This window comes from Thermobia domestica, chromosome 9, assembly GCF_964235325.1.
Source record: "Thermobia domestica chromosome 9, izTheDome1.hap1.1, whole genome shotgun sequence".
Lineage (NCBI taxonomy): Eukaryota > Metazoa > Arthropoda > Insecta > Zygentoma > Lepismatidae > Thermobia > Thermobia domestica.
The window spans coordinates 41,722,981-41,746,571 of NC_137462.1; the positions used below are offsets into that span (position 1 = coordinate 41,722,981).

At 37.2% G+C, this 23,591-nt stretch overlaps 1 protein-coding gene across 5 annotated transcripts in view; it reads left to right on the forward strand.

Annotated features, from left to right (window-relative positions):
* The window catches only part of LOC145694601 (pre-piRNA 3'-exonuclease trimmer-like), a 165,421-nt gene that overhangs the window by 55,267 nt on the left and 86,563 nt on the right, over window positions 1-23,591 (forward strand). For all 5 annotated transcript variants that reach the window (XM_081770977.1, XM_081770974.1, XM_081770978.1 and 2 more), the window contains 4 exons: window positions 3,802-3,918; window positions 7,503-7,599; window positions 11,502-11,595; window positions 13,911-13,997. In XM_081770977.1, the coding sequence (XP_081627103.1) occupies window positions 3,802-3,918; window positions 7,503-7,599; window positions 11,502-11,595; window positions 13,911-13,997 (395 nt within the window). The remainder of the gene's footprint in view (window positions 1-3,801; window positions 3,919-7,502; window positions 7,600-11,501; window positions 11,596-13,910; window positions 13,998-23,591) is intronic.

Genomic DNA, 23,591 nt, shown 5'->3' on the forward strand with positions numbered 1-23,591 from the left:
AGATATTTCCAAATTTCACAAAAACTTGTCTACACTGTTCTCAGAAACCCACAAATTTGTATCTTAGTGATTTCTATGTTCGGTAGTAGAATCAGTATTAACAACTTTTCTTATGAACAAGTTCCGAAAGATCCAGATAAGGAGCGATCAACTGAAACCCGTTCAGTGGTCATAATTCAGGAAATAAATTTTATTTCGACCGGAAACTTGTACACTATCTAGAGGCGTCTATGGTTAGCGTGCAGTAAAAATATTGTTCAGAAGAAGTCACCATGAGCGTTGAGACACTTGTCCCACTGTGCCACTAACTTACAAATGCCGTTCATGTAAAATTTGGACTGCTGACTATCAAACCAATCACGCACAGCGTCCTGAATCTCAGTGTCAGACTGAAATTGAAATCTCTGACCTTTCAGTGCCTTCTTTAGAGGCCCAAAGATGTAAAAAGTCACAAGCTATGGATTGAATACTAATGCGTCTATTCGCAGCTATAGCCGCATTCACCTTTTCACGCATGTTTTCTATGGCAACAACATGGGCTTGACCAGGGCGGAGATAATCAGTAGTTTGTCCACGCCCCTTCCGAAACATTCTGGTCCAGTCCAACACTGTTGTTTTGGAGACGCATGCGTTACCATACACGTCTTTCATACGCCGAAACACTTCAGCTAGTTGACAACCTTCGGCATTCAGAAACTGGATGACGGCACACTGGTCCTGTTTGGACTGATTAGGATCTTGAACGCCATCTTTCACTCGTTATACCTGCAAAACGGAAACACATATCAACAACATTCCTACACCCAACACACAGGGACATTAGCCATTACACACTACTAAACAAACAATATCCTCTTACACACTATACCAATAATACATGGAACGAACGGGTTTCAGTTGATCGCACCTTATACATTATTCTCTGATCTTCTCCAAAAATCGCTAGTGAAAGCGGTACGTCTCCAGACATCCGAAAGCTGGTTCTAGGGAAGAGGTGCCTGGTGTATGATAAGAAACAATACGTTTCCATCTTTTTTTTACCCAAATTTCCTTGTGTTCTTTCTATTTTAAAACATACTACAGTATTATATAATATTTTATGTATTAAATCATATATGAAAATGGCTTTTTCCTTTCTTAAGACCCGCATTATTGTACGCTGATGACCGATTTGTCCACTTAAGATACCAAGTTTGAAATCCGTGTATTAGAATATAGAGCATATTACGAATAACCACGTATTGATACTTAGCATTGATTAATTAAAATCACTGTGGTGCATTTTCAATCTAATTTTTGAGAACGGAGTGGCTTACTGGCAGAGCGCTTACCTCTGGTGCATGGAGTTCCTGTTTCGATTCCCGGCCAAGTAAGTTAGTGGTGGACAACATCCACCGTATGGAATCCGTGGGTTTTGTCGGGTACGCCCGTTTCCTCCCGCATTCTCATTCCACCAATTCATTCATCATCATTCACTTGTCGCAATCATCGTTTTCCTTAGCCTAAAGGTCATAAGCATGTGATGTTAAATTGAAATATCATTTCGTTTCCATTATGTCACTATTAATACTCGTAATGGAAATATTCAGAATCTACTTTTTTTTTTTTTTAAAGTATTAAACTCTGCAAAGTTATTAGCGTTTAATGAAAAAAAAAATGTCCAAAGATGAGACATACCAGTTGACAGATCTCACTGACAAAAAGAAACTTACATGCGTCGGTGTTAGTAAAAAAAACTCATGCGTAATTTTCGAGAAAATTGTTATGTCTCGACATGCTACTTTTATCTTCACTTTTATGTTATTTTCTTTTACCATTCCTCTACACGTCTGAAAATGAGTCACACACAGATGTACTGTTTTATTTATTTATTTTTTAAAAATAAATTTACAACTTTCTACTTGGAGCTGTGTTGACTTTGTTCCAAAGATTTGGTGGGTATCTGTATTTCAACGATCCAAAAGTAATTAGCTTTCTTTGACAGATTTTTGATACTAAGTGGAGATTCCTAATTTTAATTTTATTTATTTATTTATTTATTTATTTGTTATGGAAATATAAATACATTTTTCTAATAACAATCAGGCCTCACCACAGTGGCATACGCAAAAGAAGGGTCTGAATTTAACCGCACTTTCCAAGAAACTATGAAAAAATAATCATTTTCCATATTAAAATATGTATTTTAACGTTCTCCCTATATAGGGTTAGATAGAGCATGGTAGAGTAAAAATTACGGGTCCGTAATCTTTTCCCACTATCGGTTTATTATAAAATCCACTATAAACAGTATTCTACAACTATGGTACAATAATTTAAATTCTCTAATATAAAGTAAGTATAGTGTCCCTTCGGTCAGACGGTCTTGGGAAGCTTCCTCAGTAGCGAACTGCGTGAGGAAGTGTAGGACACTAACAGTCTTCCCGCTCAAAGCCCTGAAATTTCCCGATCGGTTGCAAAATTTCCCGCCAAGAAAGAATATCAATCATATTGTGCGTATGTGTGTGCTACTTCCAAGTATTATATCCTCCCATCTTTCCCCTCACTTCACCATAACACACTGTGAATGACTGGCCATAACAAATAAAGTAAGCAAAGGGCCATAAACCCTCCCTCCCTTTTATCTTCTCGCAGAAAATGGATATTGGCGCAATTAACAATCAGTACAATTCGGTTCGGTTTATAAATCTCTCTTGCTGTTCTGGTTCTTTTGACCTCCAAAGAGGCTTTCAATACATGTATTATTTCACGTACAAAGAGATGAAGACAAGAAGTGAGAAAGGGACAACATGAAAAGAAAGAAAAGTTGACAAAATTTCCCATTTTCAACCAGAATTTCCCAGATTCCCACCTATGCAAAGAATTTTCCGTATTGCGGGAAATTTTCCGCCATAGAGGGATTAGGTTCCCGACGAGGCTTTACTACAAGCCAGGCCATGTTGTGATTAGGATTCTGTCGCTGCTCGACTGCAGGCAGAAAGAGAGGTAAAGTCTCCCATAAGGCTCCACTGCAAGCTAAGGCTTTGGGTTATGGTAGGTACTTCCGAGGCTCCACTGCAAGCCCAGAAAATGGATTTGACCAATCGAAACTGATAGCGCTCCAGATAAAGCTGCGGTACTGTTGGTCCCTCGTCGTCATGTGATCCGTGGTGTCGCTATAGTCTCCGTCGTTTGCAACTTCTAGTTCTTCAGTGTAAGGTGTAGTACTTTATCGTAAGGTGCATGTAGTTGTTATTTATAAACAGGAGCACCTGTAAAATGTTTATATACACAAGCGCATGGTATATTACAGTATGTAAAAATAAATAAAAATAAAAATAAAAAAGTGAAAGCTTGAACTCCGTCTCCCTTTTTGATGAAATTCTGTGTACACCACTGCCGCATCATAATTCTTTCATTCACTATTTTCTATCTAGTCATTGTGATTTAGAATTGTGATGAACTTTTAGTACAGTTAGGTAAGAAGTGCCTTAGCTAAAGATTATGTCTTGCGTACTAGAGGAAGAGAACAATGACCTCCATGTTGTAGTGAATGGCCAGTGCGATTGGATATGGCTTTGAAGTTTAATCTCATTTATATTCATTTAACTCCAGTTTAGTACCTGAAAAACACGACGATATTCCATATCAGTTTCTTAAATAATACAAGTCGAAAAAAGGAATTTGAACGTTCATGTGTAAAATAAGGAATATGTACTATCATAAAGATATATAAATAAACTTGAGACTTAAAACAGATTCGATTAACTTAAATACCAATTGCACTTTTATCTTTTAGTTTATTTATTTATTTTTTTTCAGATTTATGGGAATCAAATTCTCTCAGCAAACTGTACCATTTTATGAAAGAAGGCAAAGGATCTCAGATAGTTTTGTTTTCTCCAACTATTAAACATGCGGACGGATTTGACAGATACAGTAAGTATTTATTTGTATACGTAAACGTGCTTTGAATGTAAATTACGATTGTTATTCCCTTATTAACGATGAACTAATTAACTGTACATAGCTAACATAACGTATCGACGCGACTAAATTTCTTTCTTTTTTTTTCCTATCATTTGACTTAACCGTTGCTTGCATGTTTGTTTGTACGTCCGTCTGTTCCACGATAACTCGAAATATTTAATCTATTTCAATGAAATTCAATATCTTCCTTCCTCTATCTTCGGGAAAAAGCATTTTGTTTGGAGTTGAAATTTATCAGGAATAAGAGGCCAAAATCAGTTCCTGTTAAAAGTTTACTTATATGCATAATGTGATAACAAACAAATTTTCCAGTACAACACACGTAAAAATTAACCGTTTGGGACAAAACATATTGTTCTCTATGTTTAGAGTTTCCTTATCATCCCTGTCGGTCGCGGTTGAAGTCAAGGATAAGCGAGTTTAAGGAGATAAATTTCCCCAAATATCGAAGTTTCCTTGTTTAAATAATATGATAACTTCCATCAAATTATTCAGTTGTGATGGAAAATGGCGAATATGTACACTCGTGTCCAAAATGATTGTCACATATCTATAATTGTCTTCTTGTAAGAATATAATTTGATAATGATTTTGCAGGGTATTTTTAATACTGATACTATGTGTATAATCGGGAAATGAATATTTGTGGTAAATTTCATAGGAAAAGAATTCTAAATACGAAAATTAGAATGAGTAAAACAAAATGTTGCTAAATGCACAAGAAAGTTTTATTTTCGTTTTACTGTTCTTATTTACTGCTTTTTTGACATGAAATTTGCCACATACATGTTTTTTGCTGATTATACATATACAAACATTATAAGAAATACCGGGCGAATAAATTATCAAATTATATTCCTACAACAACATATTTATAGACATGCGACAATAATTTTGGACATGAGTGTACATTAACAGTTCTCAATTACCTCCACTGCTAGGGCTTTTAAAATTTGTCGAGAATGAAAGGATGACTTTATCCTCTTCCATTTGAAAGAAATGTATTATACGATAATTTTTGTAAAATATATATATCGCTTTTGTTGCATCCTGTGCATATGTTCTTGGAGGCTTTCCAATAATCCCCAGTGCACTGAATACATTCCGTGGAGTTAAAATCAGTTAGGAGTAAGGGAATAAATTTGTTCTCTTCCTTTAAATAAATAATCGATTTTGGCACAATAAAGTATATATTTTCTTTGAGGGTTTCGTAAATCCCACTACTCGGTTTACAGTGTTCCCTTTGACCTGGAGAACCTGATAAAAAGCAGGATTTCAGGTTTCTGGTAAAAACACTTGGAGAAGTGGTAACACTTAACAATATTATGCACTCATTTGTGATTTAAAAAAAAAATCTATACAGTTTGCTCTCTAAACTTTGTTTATATTAAATAAATTGCAGTTGTTTTGATTTGAATTTGTCGCATATATTGCTTATATCTAGTGCTGAGCAGTGGCGGGAAAATAATAATAATAATAATAATATATTTATTTTAGTGCCATGAACAGCCAGATAGCAAAAATACAGCACTTAGTCATAGAACTAAGGGTTATAACATACATCTTATATTCCTTTTAATATTAACAATATATTTGTTTCGACGACAGGAGGTCATTGTCTATCTTATAATGTACACATAATTTTATTATTTCTATCTTGTCTGCATAAACATAATTAATTCATTATTCATTAAAATAGTTAGTCAATTGTCTTAAAATTGTCCTTAAAATAAGGATGCCGTCAAACATACAGATATACTATATAAAACATACATACCTATTAAAATCTATACGTCAGTTCAATAAATACAATTATCCCGATAATATATTAAAAGAACTTGTCAGTTTTCTTAAAATTATAGAATTTTTATTCATGGGAATCATTTCCGATGCTTTTCTAAAGTTATATGTTGGTACCCTTATACCTATATTATGTAGGCAGTATTCACTACTATATTTATTATCTAAAATTTTCTGAATAAAGTTTTTCTCTATCATTTTTCTTCTTACATGTAATTCTTGCAACCCCCAGTATTCGTTCCAGTAATCATAACTATGAGAATAGTAATCTTTTTTCTTATTTCTACACAATAGTCTAATGAAACATTTTTGAACCGATTCAATTTTGCTACATAATGTTGTGGATATATTATTCCATATAATTGCACCAAATTCTAATCACGGTCTTACAAGTACCTTAAATAGATAGACATATGTGTTTGCATTTTTAAACTCAGGCCACTGTCTAAATACAAACCCTATAGTCTTTCGTGTTCTATGTACCATGTCATTAATATGATAATTAAATTTCATATTCATATCAAATATTATGCCTAAATCTTTAATCTTTTCAATTTTCTGCAGCGATATTCCATTTATGACATATTTGCTAACATAGTATTGCGTCTTATTGGTATATGAAATAAACTTAGTTTTATCACAGTTTATTTTCAGTAGATTATTTTTACACCATATACTAATACTATCCAAGTCTTTTTGGAGTAAGTAGTTATCATATTCGCTATTCACTATTCTGAATAACTTCAAATCGTCCGCATATAATAATATATTTGAGAATTTAATCTTTTCCGTCAGGTCATTAATAAATAATGAAAAAAGAAGTGGTCCTAAAGGAGATCCCTGAGGTATACCATTCTTTATGCAGCCATTACTGGAAGTTATATGACCAATTTTCACTCTATATTCTCTGTTTGATAAATAACTTTGGAACCATCGAATATACTGAGAAGATAGACCAACATTGGATAATTTACGAACTAGAAGTCCATGTTCTATAGAGTCGAAAGCCTTTGACATATCAATATATATAATGTCAACCTGTAGTCTGTTTTTAAGAGCTAAGTACGTAAAATCTGTAAAATGTACAAGATTCGTAACAATTGATCTGCCTTTATAAAACCCATGCTGAAATTCAGTTAGTTTATTTTTTACATTAAAGTATATATGGTCATGTATTATTATTTCAAATATCTTACTAAATGCATTAACTAATGTAATTGGCCTATAATATTTCATATTACTTCTATCTTCTGTTTTATGTACAGGTACAATATATACTTGTTTCCATGTCGATGGAAACTCTCCACATCTGAATAATAATAATAATAATAATAATAATAATAATAATAATAATAATAATAATAATAATAATAATAATAATAATGTGCCGCATTCATTCAGGTTCGTGTTATTCAACTGATTATTTACGTTGTTTTTAACGACTTGCCGTGCGTGTAGTCGTCTTCGGGGCGGAGGGGGGAGGTATTCCAGCACCGATTGTCCCGTCCCGATTTTTTTCTGAAGAAAAGTTGGCAACTCTGGTTATAACACTCGAAATTGGATTGGCTTGGCACAGTTTAAGATCTAATAGCAGTATTTTGTTTCTGCAGTGATTAATCTTTGGGTTCCTTAAGTCATTAGAGATAGTTTGTTTTATGACTGACAGGTATAGCCTATGTGTTTTACTTATTTGTTCAGTATCGTGACTATTTTATTGTTCTGGTACGTTTCAGAATCTGAGGAGAAATTTCACGAAGCTGGGTGTGATGCCTATTCGACTGGATTCGTTTTTATAAGGCTAGCTCATATAATCGCTGGAATAAATTACAGGTAAGAATTGTTAAGAACATTCATCAGTTTTCACCTACTTTCACATAATCTCATAAAATCCTGGATTCCAGCATTCTGTCAGGTCTGGGTGTATATGAAACTTCTTCAGCGACTTCTGTCACTTTATCATTCGTGATCCTGGAACTTTTCCCTATCTTATTCCTGTTATTTACTTATTCTCTTGTGTTTCATCATGTCATCTGTACTTGGGTCTTTCTCATGGTCATTTGTCATTTTCATACTTCATACATTTTCAACTTCTTACGAAGGTTCTTTCATTTTTCTAAAATTTTTTCCCCATCAGCGTACCAGATTTTTCTACTATGTATTGGACACTCATGGTTGAGTATACTTTTGATGATTTCGTCTTTCCGTGTCTCTCCGAGAATACCTCTTAGGACTCTCCTCTCAATAGCAGCAAGTGCTTATTCAAGTTTACCTTATCCCAGTTTAATTTTGGCTCTTTCGTGAAAATGCAAGCTTGGAAAGCAATCTGTTGTGTGGTGATTTTGCCTTATATAATACCTGTACTATATGTATTGCTATGTTTACTTTTAAAAAAGTGCCTAGATGAACCGTAATAACTATGTGTGAAATCCAAAATGTCTCTGAAGTGTCCTCTTATTCGAGTGAAGATGCCCCGTTTGGACATTTCTATATAAGTGTCTGCATATTCATAAATATCTTGGTACATTCCCGAAAACATGAACTTATCTATGCAATAGCATTTATATTCTGCATGATACTTTTCCAGATTTTTCGGTAGTATGTAGATATGATATTTTCTGATAAATTTCTTAACATCAATAAAATAACGTGCCTAATTCTTGAACTTTATGTTGCTCGTAGTGGAATTATCTTCTTTAGATGTCCTGTTGGTGATGTGCCGTACTTTCGGATCCAAGTTCTTAAGCCTTAGTCAATTAATTCACCGAAATGTCAAAACCCTTTCTATGTTTTAGATTACGATTAATATTTTTATAAAATAGAGGAAAAGAATTATAAAATCACAATAGTACATTGGGAATTCTAATTGTACAGAACCATGTACATACAAAATTAAACAGAAAATATAGCTGAATTGTAAAATAACAGTATAATAATACAAACACATTAATTACAGAAGAAAACAAATTGAAATTACTGAAAGGAAATTGACAAAGCCCAAATTTTCCTCAAATTACATACTTCATCCTCATCTAAAACAAATCGGAATTCTAGATTTCCCATACTAATAGTGTTTAACATACCTAATATTCCAAGGATGATAGGGCTATGAATTGAAGAAGTCGCTCCGGTTACGGTGACTCTAACGTGCCATATATTTGTTCTATCTCTTGTTTTCTCCATCTTGCTTTCGTTGAGGTGATCGTTCTCCTGAAGGAATTTTTAACTTTTATATTTGGAGGATGTGGTGAGTCCTTATGAGCATATTGGGTTCCTAACGTAGGTTTTGTATACCATGCTGATAAACTTACTAGCTTTTCAAAATTCAAAGTTTGAACAAACTGGGTACATTTTCTTTTAAAAAAAGTTTCTCTATTTTCGCTATAAAAGAGAAGCTATACGACATTTGGCTGAGATCAGTTGAAACAATTAGAAGGAGTAAACGGAAAACTGAAATACACTCCACTTGCTATTCTTTTCTATTTAATTAATTCATATACAATATTATCCCCACTAAAAGGTTTATTCTTACCTGTTTTTTAGTTTAACGTACCACGATTATGCACCGAGGCTAAGGGAGACAGTGATGGTGCGACGGATGATAATGGTGGAATGACGAAAGTGGGAGGAAACGGAGGAGTCCCGAGAAAACCTACGCATATAGTGTTTGTCCAACACAAAGCCAATTTGGCGGGAGCTGGAATCGAACCAAGAACCCCATGCGCAAGAAGTGAGTGCTCTACTACTGACCACCATGGCCCGCTTTATCGTGTTGACAGTACTGACAGGGCAGTAAAATTCGACGTTTAACGTGAATTTTTGAACTAATCAGTAACAGGATACATAAGAGCAAGTTGAATACCGTTTGAGTTTAACTGTATAATTGCTCTTCCAGCAGGTTACGTTAAAATTAATATATATGTACATTCATCAGGTTGGAAAAAGATATACTAAAAGCAGATAGGGGGGCATTTACTTTCTGAAGAGAAATAGCCGAAATGAGACGTGATAATAGTGTTAAGGCATCTTTCAAAAGAGCGTTTTAGGGCCAAAATATCACCTTTATGTTCTGTCCAGTACATTATTAGTTAAAATGCAAATACGTTCATTTTTTCAAAATATCATTTTGTCATCCAATTGTTAAGAAATTTCTATTAATTTTACATTCGTGTACGTAATAATTTCAATGTAAATATAATTCTGGAACATCATCTCCAGAAGCAGGCGCTTGGCTCCATGCTATCCCGTCACCTTCTTTAGGATTACATCTTCCCAATGACAGTTTCCGAATTGCCAGTGCACTGCGTTTGGGAGTAGATGTTTGCGAGCAACACAGATGTCCTGCCTGTAGAAGTGTCGTAGACAAGAAGGGCCTTCATGGACTCTCCTGTGCCAATAGTGCGGGCAGACATTCACGCCACTCCAGCGTCAACGACATTATCATGAGGGCACTAATTTCAGCAGGCGTTCCTTCTATATGTGAACCGTTGGGATGCAGTCGCAGACGGCAAGAGGCCAGATGGTATGACTCTAATACCGTGGAAGAAAGGAAAAGCACTTCTATGGGATTTTACTTGTTCCGACACCTTCGCCCCTTCAAATATACATTCTTCCTCAGCACAAGCTGGCAACGTGGCTGCTCGCCGGGAAACAGAAAAGCGCAGGAAATATAGCAATTTACTCGACAAATATCATTTTGTCGCTATAGCTGTCGAATCGTGTGGTTCATGGGGTCCCGAAGGCCTTAACTTTATAAAAGAAGTTGGTCACCGCATTCGTTTATCGTCAGGAGATGCTAGAGCAACCTCGTTTCTACTGCAACGCATCAGTATGGCAGTACAAAGAGGGAACGTTGCATCAGTTTTGGGAACGCTACCCTCTGGTAAGGAACTGGAGGAGATCTTTTGTTTGTAATCTCGGCGAAGGTTTGAGGATGCTGTTGCGAGGCTTATCACAATAACGTGTATTAATGAATAATTATATTTCAATAATCTGTAAAATGTAAATTGTGCACTGTTCAAGGTATGTAATATTTTGTAGTTTTGCCAGCGGACTTAATGCAAAGTGGGATCTTATTGTTGTCTAATTTCTAATTTTAATTAATTTTGAATGCTACAAATTTGAATGAGGCCGTCGGTTTTAACAATATTTCATTGTTAAATTTTAATGTAAATAACAAAACTAATGAATCATTTTGGAGCGTAGTTTTTTTGAGTGATTCCCAAAGTGATTATTCTATTTGTAATAATTATTTCCAAGGTAATATTTCTATTGCGCAGAACATTTACAAAACTTACAAATTTATTTTTAAATATACAGGGTGTTTCAAAACAACACCGACAACGTTTGGGAGGTGATTCCTAACACCAAGATAAGACAAAAAGTATAGACCAATCTGGGTGGACAAACGCTTCGTTTCGGAGTTACAGCCTGCTTAAAACATGAAAAAATGAACTTTAAAGGTCCATTACTCCAAAACTATGGGTCCTACCGTAGTCGGGTCAGACTTCACGTAGGAACTAGTATGTGCCCTATCCAAAAATACATGTTTCAGAATTCTAAGGTACTCACGAAGCAATTTTTATAGAGGAAGTTTCGCTATGGGCATATAATTTGAAGTACTCTCCAACTATCATATATATATTTGTAGTTATGTGTGTGGTGTTTGAAAATGTTTCTACATAAGTTCTACATAATATTTATTATTTTTATTTATTATTATTATTATTTTTCAGCAAAGATAGACCGTTGACATCGACGGAGCATATTACTGCAGTAACACCAATGGTGAACCGCGTAAATGTGATCAGAGCCAGTATATCTCATATGGTAAGATATGTTGATTATGTCTTTGTATTTATGTCATTTCTTGTGGTAGCATGAAAAGAAGTAAGTACAGTGTTATGTGTTGAAGGAACAACAGTGGTATCAAAGTATACAAGCATGATACTTCGCACGTTTACAGGGCTTAGACTGTTTTAGAAAGCGATAAAGAAGTACGAAAAAAATTGTAAGGAACACATTTTCTGTATCATGCGTCTTATTTCTTAAATTTTCAGAAATCTGTGTATTTTCTTCTGCTATGTGTTGGAGTTAAATAATCCTCCCAAATCTCAGGCGATGTTGGTTGCTATTCACATAGTGTATTTTTCTTATCATGTAGATCCATAAGATATTTATCGACTGGTAAGCTTAAGATGATAGATATTTTACGGATCTGCAATGTAAGAAAAAAAAAAAGAGTATGTAAATAAGCAATTAACATCGCATGAGAATGGCGCTAGCGTCTATCCCGATATTAATAGAAGAAAATATAATGTTCCCTCCACGTGGTTCTAACTCCACGTGCATGATATAAACAACAAAAGAAGCAGACGACGCCTCGTTACTATGAATCAATATGTGACACGAAGAGGAGCACAAGTGCCACCTTTCTACCTGAACCACCAATATAAAAGGAGCTGCTCAACATCGCTCGACATCAGTCGGCATTTAGCTGGTCAAGCTCACCTCCTCATCTCCAGCTGCTACGGACAGGACAAATTCCTAACCTTTCTCCAGCTGCTGCGGACAGAAGTGACTCCTTTATCCTCTTCTCCAGCTGGTATGGACAGGAGAGACTCCTTTATCCTCTTCTCCAGCTGCTGCGGACAGAAGATATTCCTTTATCCTCTTCTCCAGCTGCTACAGACAGAAGAGACTCCTTTATCCTCTTCTCCAGCTGCTACGGGCAGGAGAAATCTTCAATCCTCTCTGGAGATGCTACGAGAGATTTCGAGCACCTTATTGAGGAACATTTGAAGATCTTATGTATTACTTTTTTTTTTTTTTTTTTAAGTGAAAACACTGTAATATAGTTTGTATGAACTTCTATAGTTTTGTGATAAAACGAGGTGAGGGAACTAAAACGTATACCGTTGACTCTACCGAAACGTAAAAAATAGTACGATATATATAAATTTCTGAAAATTTGAGAAAAAAATCTCAGCGAAAAAACGGCGTCACCTTTTAGAACAAATAAAATATTCGTCAACTTTGTCCATATTGTGGGATGTTTTAATGGGTAATTGAATGTTAATGATGACTACATCCGAAACCGTGTAACGCTCACACTAGAGTGATTTACTTCTTTGGTTTCATGGAAATGTCCCGCGCTATTACATAATTCATTATTATTGTTATACTTATTATTATTAGTAGTAGTGTTTAAATATTAGTGATAATAATAACCAAATATAGTGGTAAGTTTCGTCTGATATTTGTAGAAAATATCACCTTATTATAATATTTGTTTGAAGCTGAAACAGTTTATTAAGAAAATTATTTCCATGTACCTCTTCCGTGATTTCATATGCATTCCAGATATCAACTTCTCTCTTCATGTGAGTCATTTGGGTTAATGATAAATTTAGCTAAAATTGTAGAAAGGATTTCGATTTGTTAGGAAATGGGTTGCAGCGGGGTGTATGTGCTTTGTTGATTTGTAAGAAAATGTATTTGTGAATCTAAAGTGTCTCTTCCCCGGAAGAGGTAATTTAAAGTAGATCATTGAGTATAATCTGATTTAAAACTTGAAATGGGTTAGAATTTCTTGTGGGGCAGCGGTGTTCAGTGGTAGAGCGTTCACCTTTGATGCCTGGAGTTCTTGGTTCAATCCCAGCTCGCACCAAGTGAGCTTTGTGGTAGACAAACACTGTGTGTTTGAGTTTTCTCGGGGTTCTCCGTTTCCTCCCGCTTTCTTCATTCCATCATTTCATTCATTTCTCCTCCTTTAGGCTAGCCTAGTCGTGGGACGTAAAACTTAAATAGATTTAATTTCATTTTTTAAAAAATTTCTTGTTTATAAGAACAAAGCAGAACCCTTATAAGATGATAACATTGAATCATTCATTTTTTTTTTTTTTTTTTTTTTTTTTTTTTTTTTTTTTTTTTTTTTAGAATTTCTTGTTTGTGAGAACAAAGCAGAATCTGTTATATAAGATAACATTAAATCAACGTAATAACTTTGTTAATACTTTTTCTACTAACGCCGTAGTAATTTTAAGTAGTAATTTGTAATTATTAAATTTCTATATTTATGAATTGTGTTGCATTACTCTCCTTTAAGAATAAGTGTAACGTTTGTGATGTTCCTTCTTTTTCAGAGACTGGACGGACCAGATCCGGAATCACAAAGACCACAGTGGCTTCTGATTCAGTCAAAAGGACACAAACCAATTGATGTTTCACAAGTAAGTAAATTTAGAAATAAATAAATGGTATGTTATTAAATTAAGGTTTACAATACAAAGTCTTGCGAACGTTTTTCAAGATTGTGATACAATTTACTATAAGCAAACCTTAACACCGGAAGTTATGTGAAAAAAAAAAAAAAAAAAACATTATAATAAATAAAGTTTCAAACCAAACCAATACACTTAATGTAACAGCCCATTTTGTGGGTTTGAGCCGCCCCAACGCCATCTGCTAGCAATCGGCTGAACTACGTCCTATCTAGCAACGAACACATGGTCAACGCGCTGCGTCTTCTGTCTCTAACAGGCGTTTCAGGAGCTTTCTAGACATCTAATGGCTGTCATGTCTTTTTATTCACGTAACTCCCTAATTTGCCTCACGACGCTGGGTGGACGCCGAAAATTGGTAAACACTGGCCCGGGAATCGAACCCGAGACCACACTGACTTGAGTCCAACGCTCTAACCACTACACTACGGTGTTCCCTAATACATAGTTACACTTTCATAAATAGTAAACAAAACAAGTGCTTAACATTCACTGGAATGATTATATAAAAATATACCGAACTTTTTAGAGGATCTTCAGGTTGTAGTAAGTCTGAAAATGGTTAAAAGATTATGGTAAAAAAAAAAAAAAAAAAAAAAAAAAAAAAAAAAAAAAAAAAAAAAAAAAAAAAAAACGTGTGGAAAGGTGAGGAGATAAAAAGCTAATGTGGAGCATAATACAGATTCACGCCACCGAACACTATGGCAAATGAGCCATCATAAATTACTTTTCTTATCACTTCACCATTCCACATGTTTTTTACCGTTTAATTTTTAACCTGTTTCAGACTAACATCAGGTTATCGAAAAAGTGTTGAGACCTTCGAGGTCAAAATATAGAATACATTTATTGTGATTTTAGAATAACATTATTGTTGAGGATCCGGTCTCTTGGTTCGATCCCCGGAGGATTCACTACAGAAGAAAACATTATTATTTTTATTTTTATTTTTGATTTATGTAGTCTAAAGGCTCGAAGAGCATTTTGTATTACTTTTCTTTTCTGTGTTATTAAACCCAGCATGAAAGGCAAATGTCCTAGAAGTCCCTTACCTCTTCCTCTTCCGCTTATGCAGCCGATTGACAAACAAACGAGACGCTGAATCTTGTTTTCCGTGTCTAGCTTCCGCAGTCAGCATTGAGGAAAACGTTCTCCTGAGGTTTGTGTTTTCTGTATTTACACCTAGAGTAAGAGATTCCTGCCTTCCGCTTTGTCTTCAAGTTTTTGCCGGGTTCGATCCTGATGAGTCTGGGCTTGGAGGACATCGCCTCTGATGAGGTCGGCCTGGACAACGAACTTCGGAGTGACGTCGAAATGATGAGGTTGACGTGGGTGGCGTCTAGAGAGACGCCTTGACCATATTTGGAAGACCACATGACAGGAAGGAGGGACCCGGAAAAACGGAACTGAAACAAAACCATCGGACAGAGGAGTCTCGGGGAAGAAGTGGTTGGATTGTTGACAAAGGAGCTTCTCCGTAATTCTCTCGCGTTAGCTAGATACGGAATCATGGATTGTTTTCATCAGATTAAGGTAAAGTACCTTTTTTGCCAAGCAGTATTCGAACACCAGGCTGTATAAGCTCGCCCCTAGAAATTCATCACCTTTGCTCTACCTTTCCTATTAATTTGCCATGCTATTTTCTAAAAAGAGTTTGAGTTTCATTTCAAAACTTAACGATAGATGCATATCAGTATAAAACTTGGCCTTATGCCATATGACCAGTGTAAAGTTAGAAAATGCATTTTAGTTGGAACGGATATTAATCTCATTAGATCTCATAGGTTTACTCTTAATGTACCTTCCCGACATTCATTCCGTTACTGGAAAAGTCAGAATTCCAGTCACGTTTCATGGTGGAAGCGCCTACGGTTTGGTCTCTGTGAGTTCTCTCGTGAGTTTTAGAAATTTTGCCTCCCACCTATTTGTCTAGCACTAATTTGGAATTTCCCCCACCCTACCACCCTTGATTTGGTAACATGTCTGGTGTTAGAATCTGATTTGTCTTTAGTTTTAAGTGATATTATTTGTGATTTTGCAAGTGTGTGTATTTACGTTTTTTATGTTACGTCAATTTGCTCAAGAGTGTGATGTTAGTGATGATGCATATAACGATTTAGATTTAACAGAATATTTTGAGCCTATTGTTACTTCCTCCCCTGGACGCGTTCATTATACTAGGCAGTGTTTTGATCGCATTCGGCGTAATTTGCGGTTTTCACATTCCATCTCTGATATTGAGGCACCTTCTAGTACTTCTTCCTCTTCGTTATTCGACATGGCAGTTGGTGGTCAACAAGACAACCTCAGTATGCTTAGTCACATCTTACGTCCTGAACCGTTTTATGGACGAATGGGGGATGATGCGGTCCATTATGTTGACCAGTTCGAGGTTTTGGCCCAGGTTAACAATTGGCCGGATCTTAAGAAAAAGTGGATACTTGGTTCTTTATTGAAGGGTCCAGCCGCGTATTGGTTTGATACCATCTCAAAACAACCAGATTTCCCAGCCATGTCTTACGACCAATTTAAAAATAAATTCAAGGATGCCTTCAAAAACGCCTTGTTGCCTCAATTAACTGAACATGAGATGCGCTCCCGGGAACAGGCATCCAACGAGTCTGTATTGTCGTATGTTTACGCAAAGAGAAACCTGATTCTTCGTAACGATAAAGAGGCTCCAGTACAGAAGCAGATTCAGCTCATTATTGATGGGTTGATCCCAGAATATATGCGCATTGCGATCAAAAAGACTTATACCTCAGTTGAAGAATTGGTGCAAGATTTATTAGATGAGGAAAAGGCAAGAGTTTTATTGGAAAGGAAAACGATCGAAAAACTTGTTAAACAGAATCCTTTTCTCTCGCAAGCGCCAGTTCAGCTGAATCCGCCAGAAAATTATGAAGGTCGTGGGAATGTTGTTCTTCCTAGTCAGCAGATTGATCGCTCTACGCGGACTTTAACCTCTGAAGCTTCCGCTCCGAAGCTGTCAGCGGACGAGTTTAAAGACCAGTTAGCGAATATTCAAAAGCAACTAACTCAGTTGTCGTTGCAGGGTCAACATACGCAAAAGAATGCAGGTACGAGAAATAATCCTCGCCGTAATAATAATAACAACAATAGAGGTAGACGTAATTTTTCTTCGCAACAGCCGAGTCAGCAGCAGTCTGAACAACAAACACGTTATGCCAGTCAAAATAACAATAGTCAGGGTAGGAATAAGAAGCCCATCATTTGTTTTAAATGTGGGAAGGAAAATCATATTGCAGCCCACTGCCTGAGTAATTTAAACTAGTTCACAGGGTTGATGATGGTGGGCCATCAACTCCTAAGCGTATAAAAGTCCCCCTCCTTCTTGAACGAGCTCTTCCACATATTGTGATTAGATTGAATGGTAAGGATAGCCCTATCCTTCTAGATAGTGGCTCGCAGATATCTTGTATTTCGGCACAGATGGTACCTAGTAAGGCTAAAATTTTTCCAACGTCTAGTGTTTTGAAGGGAGTTACGGGTAAGACTTTACCAGTTAGTAAGATAGCCTTGGTTCGATTCCAGGTGGGTCGAAATATTTCTGTCATCCTTTTAGGATTATCCCTAGCTACCCGCACCTCCCTTTATTGGGACAAGATTTTTTGCTAGCTCACGAGGCTGATCTGAATCAGAAAGATCGCTCATTAGTCATTTCTAGGTTTGGTAAAATTCCTTCTGCCACCTTGCCTCAGTCTTCACATATTTGCAATGTGTCTGCTGAATTTGCAACCATGATTAAACCAGTGTTTAAAGTTGTGTCGTCCACGTGGCTACCGCCTCGTTCGAAGGTCCGAGTTCCCCTCCGGAAATGTTATGATTTAGTGGGATCTAGGGAGTGGTTACAGCCCCTTAAGTTTGTAGCTGGGGTGGTCAGCCTTCTTTTTCAAGAATCTTTTGTGGACAACGTTAACTCGTTTATTTGGGTAACTAACCCTACAGAAAAGACATTTTTGTTGTGGAAAAATAAGGTTGTGGGACTTGCTGTAGACAAAAATAGTGAACATTTGTGTACAAATGTAACCGAAGAGACTGACTCTCAATCTCATGACATACCTGGCTTTGACGTAACCCGTGTTAATGTAAACCCAGAACTGAATAATGATCAGAAACGGCAATTGTATGACCTTATCGCTGAATTCAAGGATGTTTTTAGTTGGTCTCCCGATGACTTTTCGCAGGCTCGTGGGTACGAGCACGATATCCAACTCAAGGATCCTAATCCTGTTTCAGTAAAGCCTTATACGATCCCCTACCATCTTCGCGATGCCGTCAGCGACCAGATCAAGTTACTTTTGAAACAAGATGCTATTAAACCGTGTCACTCGCCGTGGAACTCTCCGATCACTTTAGTACGCAAGAAAAGTGGTTCTTATAGGCTGATTGTGGATCTGAGAGCTGTTAACAGTCACGTGATACCATCCAGCTATCCTGTACCTTCTATGCAGGACATTTTAGAACGTTCCAGTGGCCATAGATTCATCTGTCTTTCAGATCTCACATCAGGTTTTTATCAGATTAAATTGACAGAAAGGAGTCAACTTATTACAGCCTTTTCAGTCCCGGGTGAAAGGCAATACTGTTTCAAGGTCCTCCCTATGGGTTTAGCGACGAGTCCGAGTGCTCTTAATGACGTAATGAAACTTACACTTGAAGGTCTAGAAGAAGATTCAGTTTATTATTACTTAGATGATGTAGTCTGGGGTGCAGACTCATTTGAACAGGTTCTTGCTACAACAAGGAAGTTATTTCAAAGACTCCGAGAGCGTGGATTGAAACTCTCCCCAGAAAAAACTAAACTAGCGCATTTTTCATTAGAGCTTTTGGGACACGTAGTTTCCCAGCAGGGGATATCAATCTCCGACCGGATTACTGACTCTATTAGAAATTACAAACGACCTAAGACGCAGAAGCAGCTCAAGAGCTTTTTAGGATTGTGTTCCTTCGTTCGATCTTACGTGAAGGACTTTTCGACCATCGCGGAACCCCTGTTAAGATTACTTAAGAAAGAGGTTCCCTATAAATGGACTGCTGCGCAACAAAAGGCATTTGAGAAGATGAAAGAAGCTATCATCTCCGCCCCAACATTGATGAGATACCACCCCAGCAAGGATGTACATGTGTACTGTGACGCCAGTTTGCACGCGTTGAGCGGAGCGATCCTACAACCGGAAACTGATAAAGAAGATGCGCCCTTGGTGCCCATTGTCTTTTGCAGTCGAGCGTTGAGTCCTCAGGAGCGCCAGTACCACCCTTACCATCTGGAATTAGCAGCAATCATCTTTACGTTGCGTCGCTTCAAGTATTTTCTTTTAGGAAGACATTTTTATTTGAAGACTGACTGCCTTTCGTTGACCTTTCTTCGTCAAACTAAGAATGTGGCAAAGTTCGCACGTATCATGGCTGAGTTGGAACAGTACCAATTCACTATTTCGCATGTGCCCGGAAAAATGAACTCTTTATGTGACACCTTGTCAAGAAATGTAGACTGTCAAAGAGACTTAGAAGATGAAGAGAAGAACCTGGAGGACCCGAGAGTTTTCACGATCCAACTCGATGACACGCTGAGAGATGAGCAACGCAAGGACTCCTACTTCAAGGATATTATCTCATTTTTAGAGGGAAGTAAGGATCAAGACTACAACCTAGAACGCCAGGCTCTGTGTTTTGAAATTAAAGATGGCATTTTATTTCGGAAACATCGCCATCCGTCAGGAATTCAGCTATTGCCAGTCATTCCATCGACTTTAAGGGATAAAGTTTTCCGATCCGCACACGAAAGCACGTTGGGTGCATCTCACGCTGGTTATGGGAAAACGTACCAATTACTGTTACGATCTGTTTACTTCCCTTTCATGAAGAGATTTGTAGCTGACCGTTGCCGCCGATGTCAGGTATGCCAGCGCTTCAAGAAGACGCCTGGGAAACCGCCCGGAGTTCTTCAAACTATGCCTTCTGTCCCACCTTTCTATAGAATAGCCCTGGATTGCGCGGGTCCCTACAGCGATGCAAACGCCCTTCGGCACAAGTATTTAGTGGTTGCTGTCGATTATAATACTAGATATGTGGTAACGGCTACAGTTCCCGATCAAACTGCAGCCACGCTCGCATGCTTTTTGTACAATCACGTTTTTCTAAGATTTGGTCTCTGTAAAGAAATTTTGGTTGATCGATCTACGGCTTTTACGGGAATGCTTTTCCAAGAATTATGTAACATCCTTGGAGTTGAAATCAAGTTCGTTAATCCCTATCAGCATGAAACTTCTGGTCTTGTAGAGGTCCAGATTAAACATCTAGAGGCTTTGTTAAAGCGTAAAATTAACCCTTTAGACCATGGGAGTTGGGTTGATCATGTTCCTGCGGTTACCTTTTCCCATAATGTTACAGTAAATTTATCTACGTCATTCTCGCCTTTTTCTTTGCTCCATGGCTTTGACCCTTATCTCGAACATCAAGCCATGATTAAGGGACCATGTCGGTACGTTTCCAACGAAGACCGTCTGGCAACACTGCAAGAAATCAGGGAAAGAGCCCAGGACAAACTGTATGATCGTTTCTGTACGACAGCCAAGTCATACAATCATCGCCATGTAGCTGTCAAATATAACATTGGACAGCGTGTTTGGATCTATGATCCTACTAGGAAACGAGGTCATGCCAAAGCTTTTTCAGGTCACTATTTCGGCCCAGGTCTTGTGGTTAGAGAAGACCATGCTAACGCTTACTTTGTGAAGTATAAAACAGCAAAAGGAAGGGAGAAAATTGAATCGATTGCCGTGTCCAGATTGAAACCATACTATCCAGACGACCCTCCACCCGAAGACACCGACCTGTCTGATGATGTTGCTTGTATTCGTCAGGAAGATCTTCACGATAGCAATCAAGTAGAAGACATTGAACATCTTACTCTTGTGTCGACTTTAAAGGAGCCGATCCAGTATATACACGTTACTGACGCTGAGGAATTACCTACGGTTTCGTCTTTGCAATTCCCAAAGCCTACTAGAAAACCACTTTATAATATCAATGAAGACATTAACAAGAAAGTTAGTATTTTTTATGAAGATATAGCCAAACTTAAATGCGATGCGGTGGTTAATGCTGCCAATGAAACCCTAACGCCTGGATCTGGTGTTGATGGAGCAATCCATAGAGTCGCCGGAGAACAACTCCTTGAGGTGTGTAAAAAGCTTGGTTCACTTCGACCAGGACAAGTAAAAATGTCGCCTGGTTTCAACCTCCCTGCAGCGAATGTATTATTTACTTGCGCTCCTAGAGACAATAACAAACGCATTTTGAGGCAGTGTTACTCAAACTGCATGAAACAGGCTATTGACAACAATTGTCGAACGCTCGCCTTCTGCTGTTTAGGCACTGGAGCGTTCGGTTTTGACAAACTGCAAGCAGCAAAGATAGCATTATCAACTGTCCAGTCACGTTTCATTATGAAACCACATATAGGAGGGAGTATCAGAAACTAAGGTTACAAAGCCGATATTTTTGAAGTTTCGTCTGTTATAGAGAAATGAGGAGTGTGCGGTAATTTTAATACACGGAGTTGGCAACTGTGCAGAGTTTGAGCCACCCCCTACCTACGATGCTAGTTGTATGTAAACACAAATAGTGACTCGTTTGGAGAAGTAGTCTTACAAAGAAGTTCGCTCAGTTATTCGATTTCTGTGAGCGGAACATGTAATCGCGGCTGAAATTCACCGGCAGCTGGTAAAAGTTTACGGAGAGACTGTAATGCCTCGTCAGCATGTCGCAGAATTATGTCGAAAGTTTGCAGCTGGTAGAGAAAACGTCACCGATGAGGAGCGCAGTAGCTGACTCAGCACGGCATCAACAGATTTGAACACAGGTCGCATGGAGGAGCGACGACGACGATCACGTTACGGCATCTGATGGCAGAATTAGAAATGTCGTTCGGAAGCATTCGTCACATTCTGCAGGATATTCTGCAGTATTCTTCAGACGAGGAGATGAAACACTTCATGACAATGTGGCTGAACACACAAAGACAGGTATTTTTTTATCAGGAGGGAATCTTTAAACTCATCCCACGATACGACAAGTTCTCAACCGATATGGTGACTATGTCGAAAAATAACCTAATGTATGTACTATCTGTTGGATGTATATAGGGCAAGTATGCCCAGTTTCGCAATAAATTGCATATTTGCGTTTATATTACAAAATATATAATTAGCAAATAACAGCAGACTTGATTGTTTCGGAGGTACATACTAACCTGACTAGATATATATGTTGTTGCTTTCTTGCTGCATTTAGAAATTTAGTAATGTTCCGTCGAAGTACAAAATACAATTGGTCTCAATTTCGCAGTTATATGTCCTAATTTTGCAATAAGTGTACCTAATTTGCATACCGCCTGTTTATTACTAATTTCACTATCCTATAGGCCGATTTGACTTAAGTGTTACAAACTGATAGGATCTGAATTACATATGTGAACACACCGATATTTTTTCATCATGGCTACATTTTATTGACCGTTATTATTATTGTGTAAACACAACGTTCATCTATTATTGAAACCAATCCAGAAACATTACACACAATGAGAGTAGAGCCTAGCTGCACTGTTAGAAAGTAGAACATGAAGAGAGTTGAGTGTTATAGCAAGGCTAAAAACAAAACAGGCTTATATAACTAAACACTATCTTACTCACATGACAGAGTAAGTGTTAGAAAAACAAATGGTCAAAACACAAGAAATCAAATTAGCTTAACTAAACAAAAGCTACTACCGAAATTAAATACATACAAAAAATAATAAACTTGATGAAATAGCTACGATATGAAACAATAGAACACAAAGAAAATTGAGTGCTCCAGTAAGGCTATAAATAAACCAGGTTTAGGTAAACATGACAGATCGAATCAAAGAGAATCAAATGTTCAAAGCATAGGAAATTTAATCATCTTCCTCCCCAGCAACCAAGGCACATGAAATCAGGCGCATAGTCTTGACAAAGTTCATGGACCTTGACAAAGCCTTTGACAACGTTGCCTCCTAGAAAGCTTGTTACTGTTGGAAATTTTACAAAAAAAAAAAAAAAAAAAAAAAACTAAATAAAGTACGTGAGTATCTTACCTCAATTTCCGCAAACGTGGTTTCCGTTCGTCGTCGTGGATAAAAAGGAAAAACTTTCTCTTACAGGTAATGCTCCCCTTGATCTTCCTATCTTCTAGAAGATACGACGTGATTTTTACACTGTCAGTCAGTCCTGTGCACAGGCTGGAGTCCAATATTATACACGTCCCAACTTCCTGCAGTACTAACTTCCAGTAGCTATAAAAATCACACCGGAGCACGTAATTATATTCACTTCACTTACTATTTAAACTCACGATCTGTGTTAGACAAGCACACGATCTGTGTTGACCGCACTTTACGATAGTTGCATACGACTGCTTCCTACAGAGCAGCAACTTCCAGCGCACAGCACTCATACATAACACGAACTGTAACTGTGTGTGTGTGCATCTCGC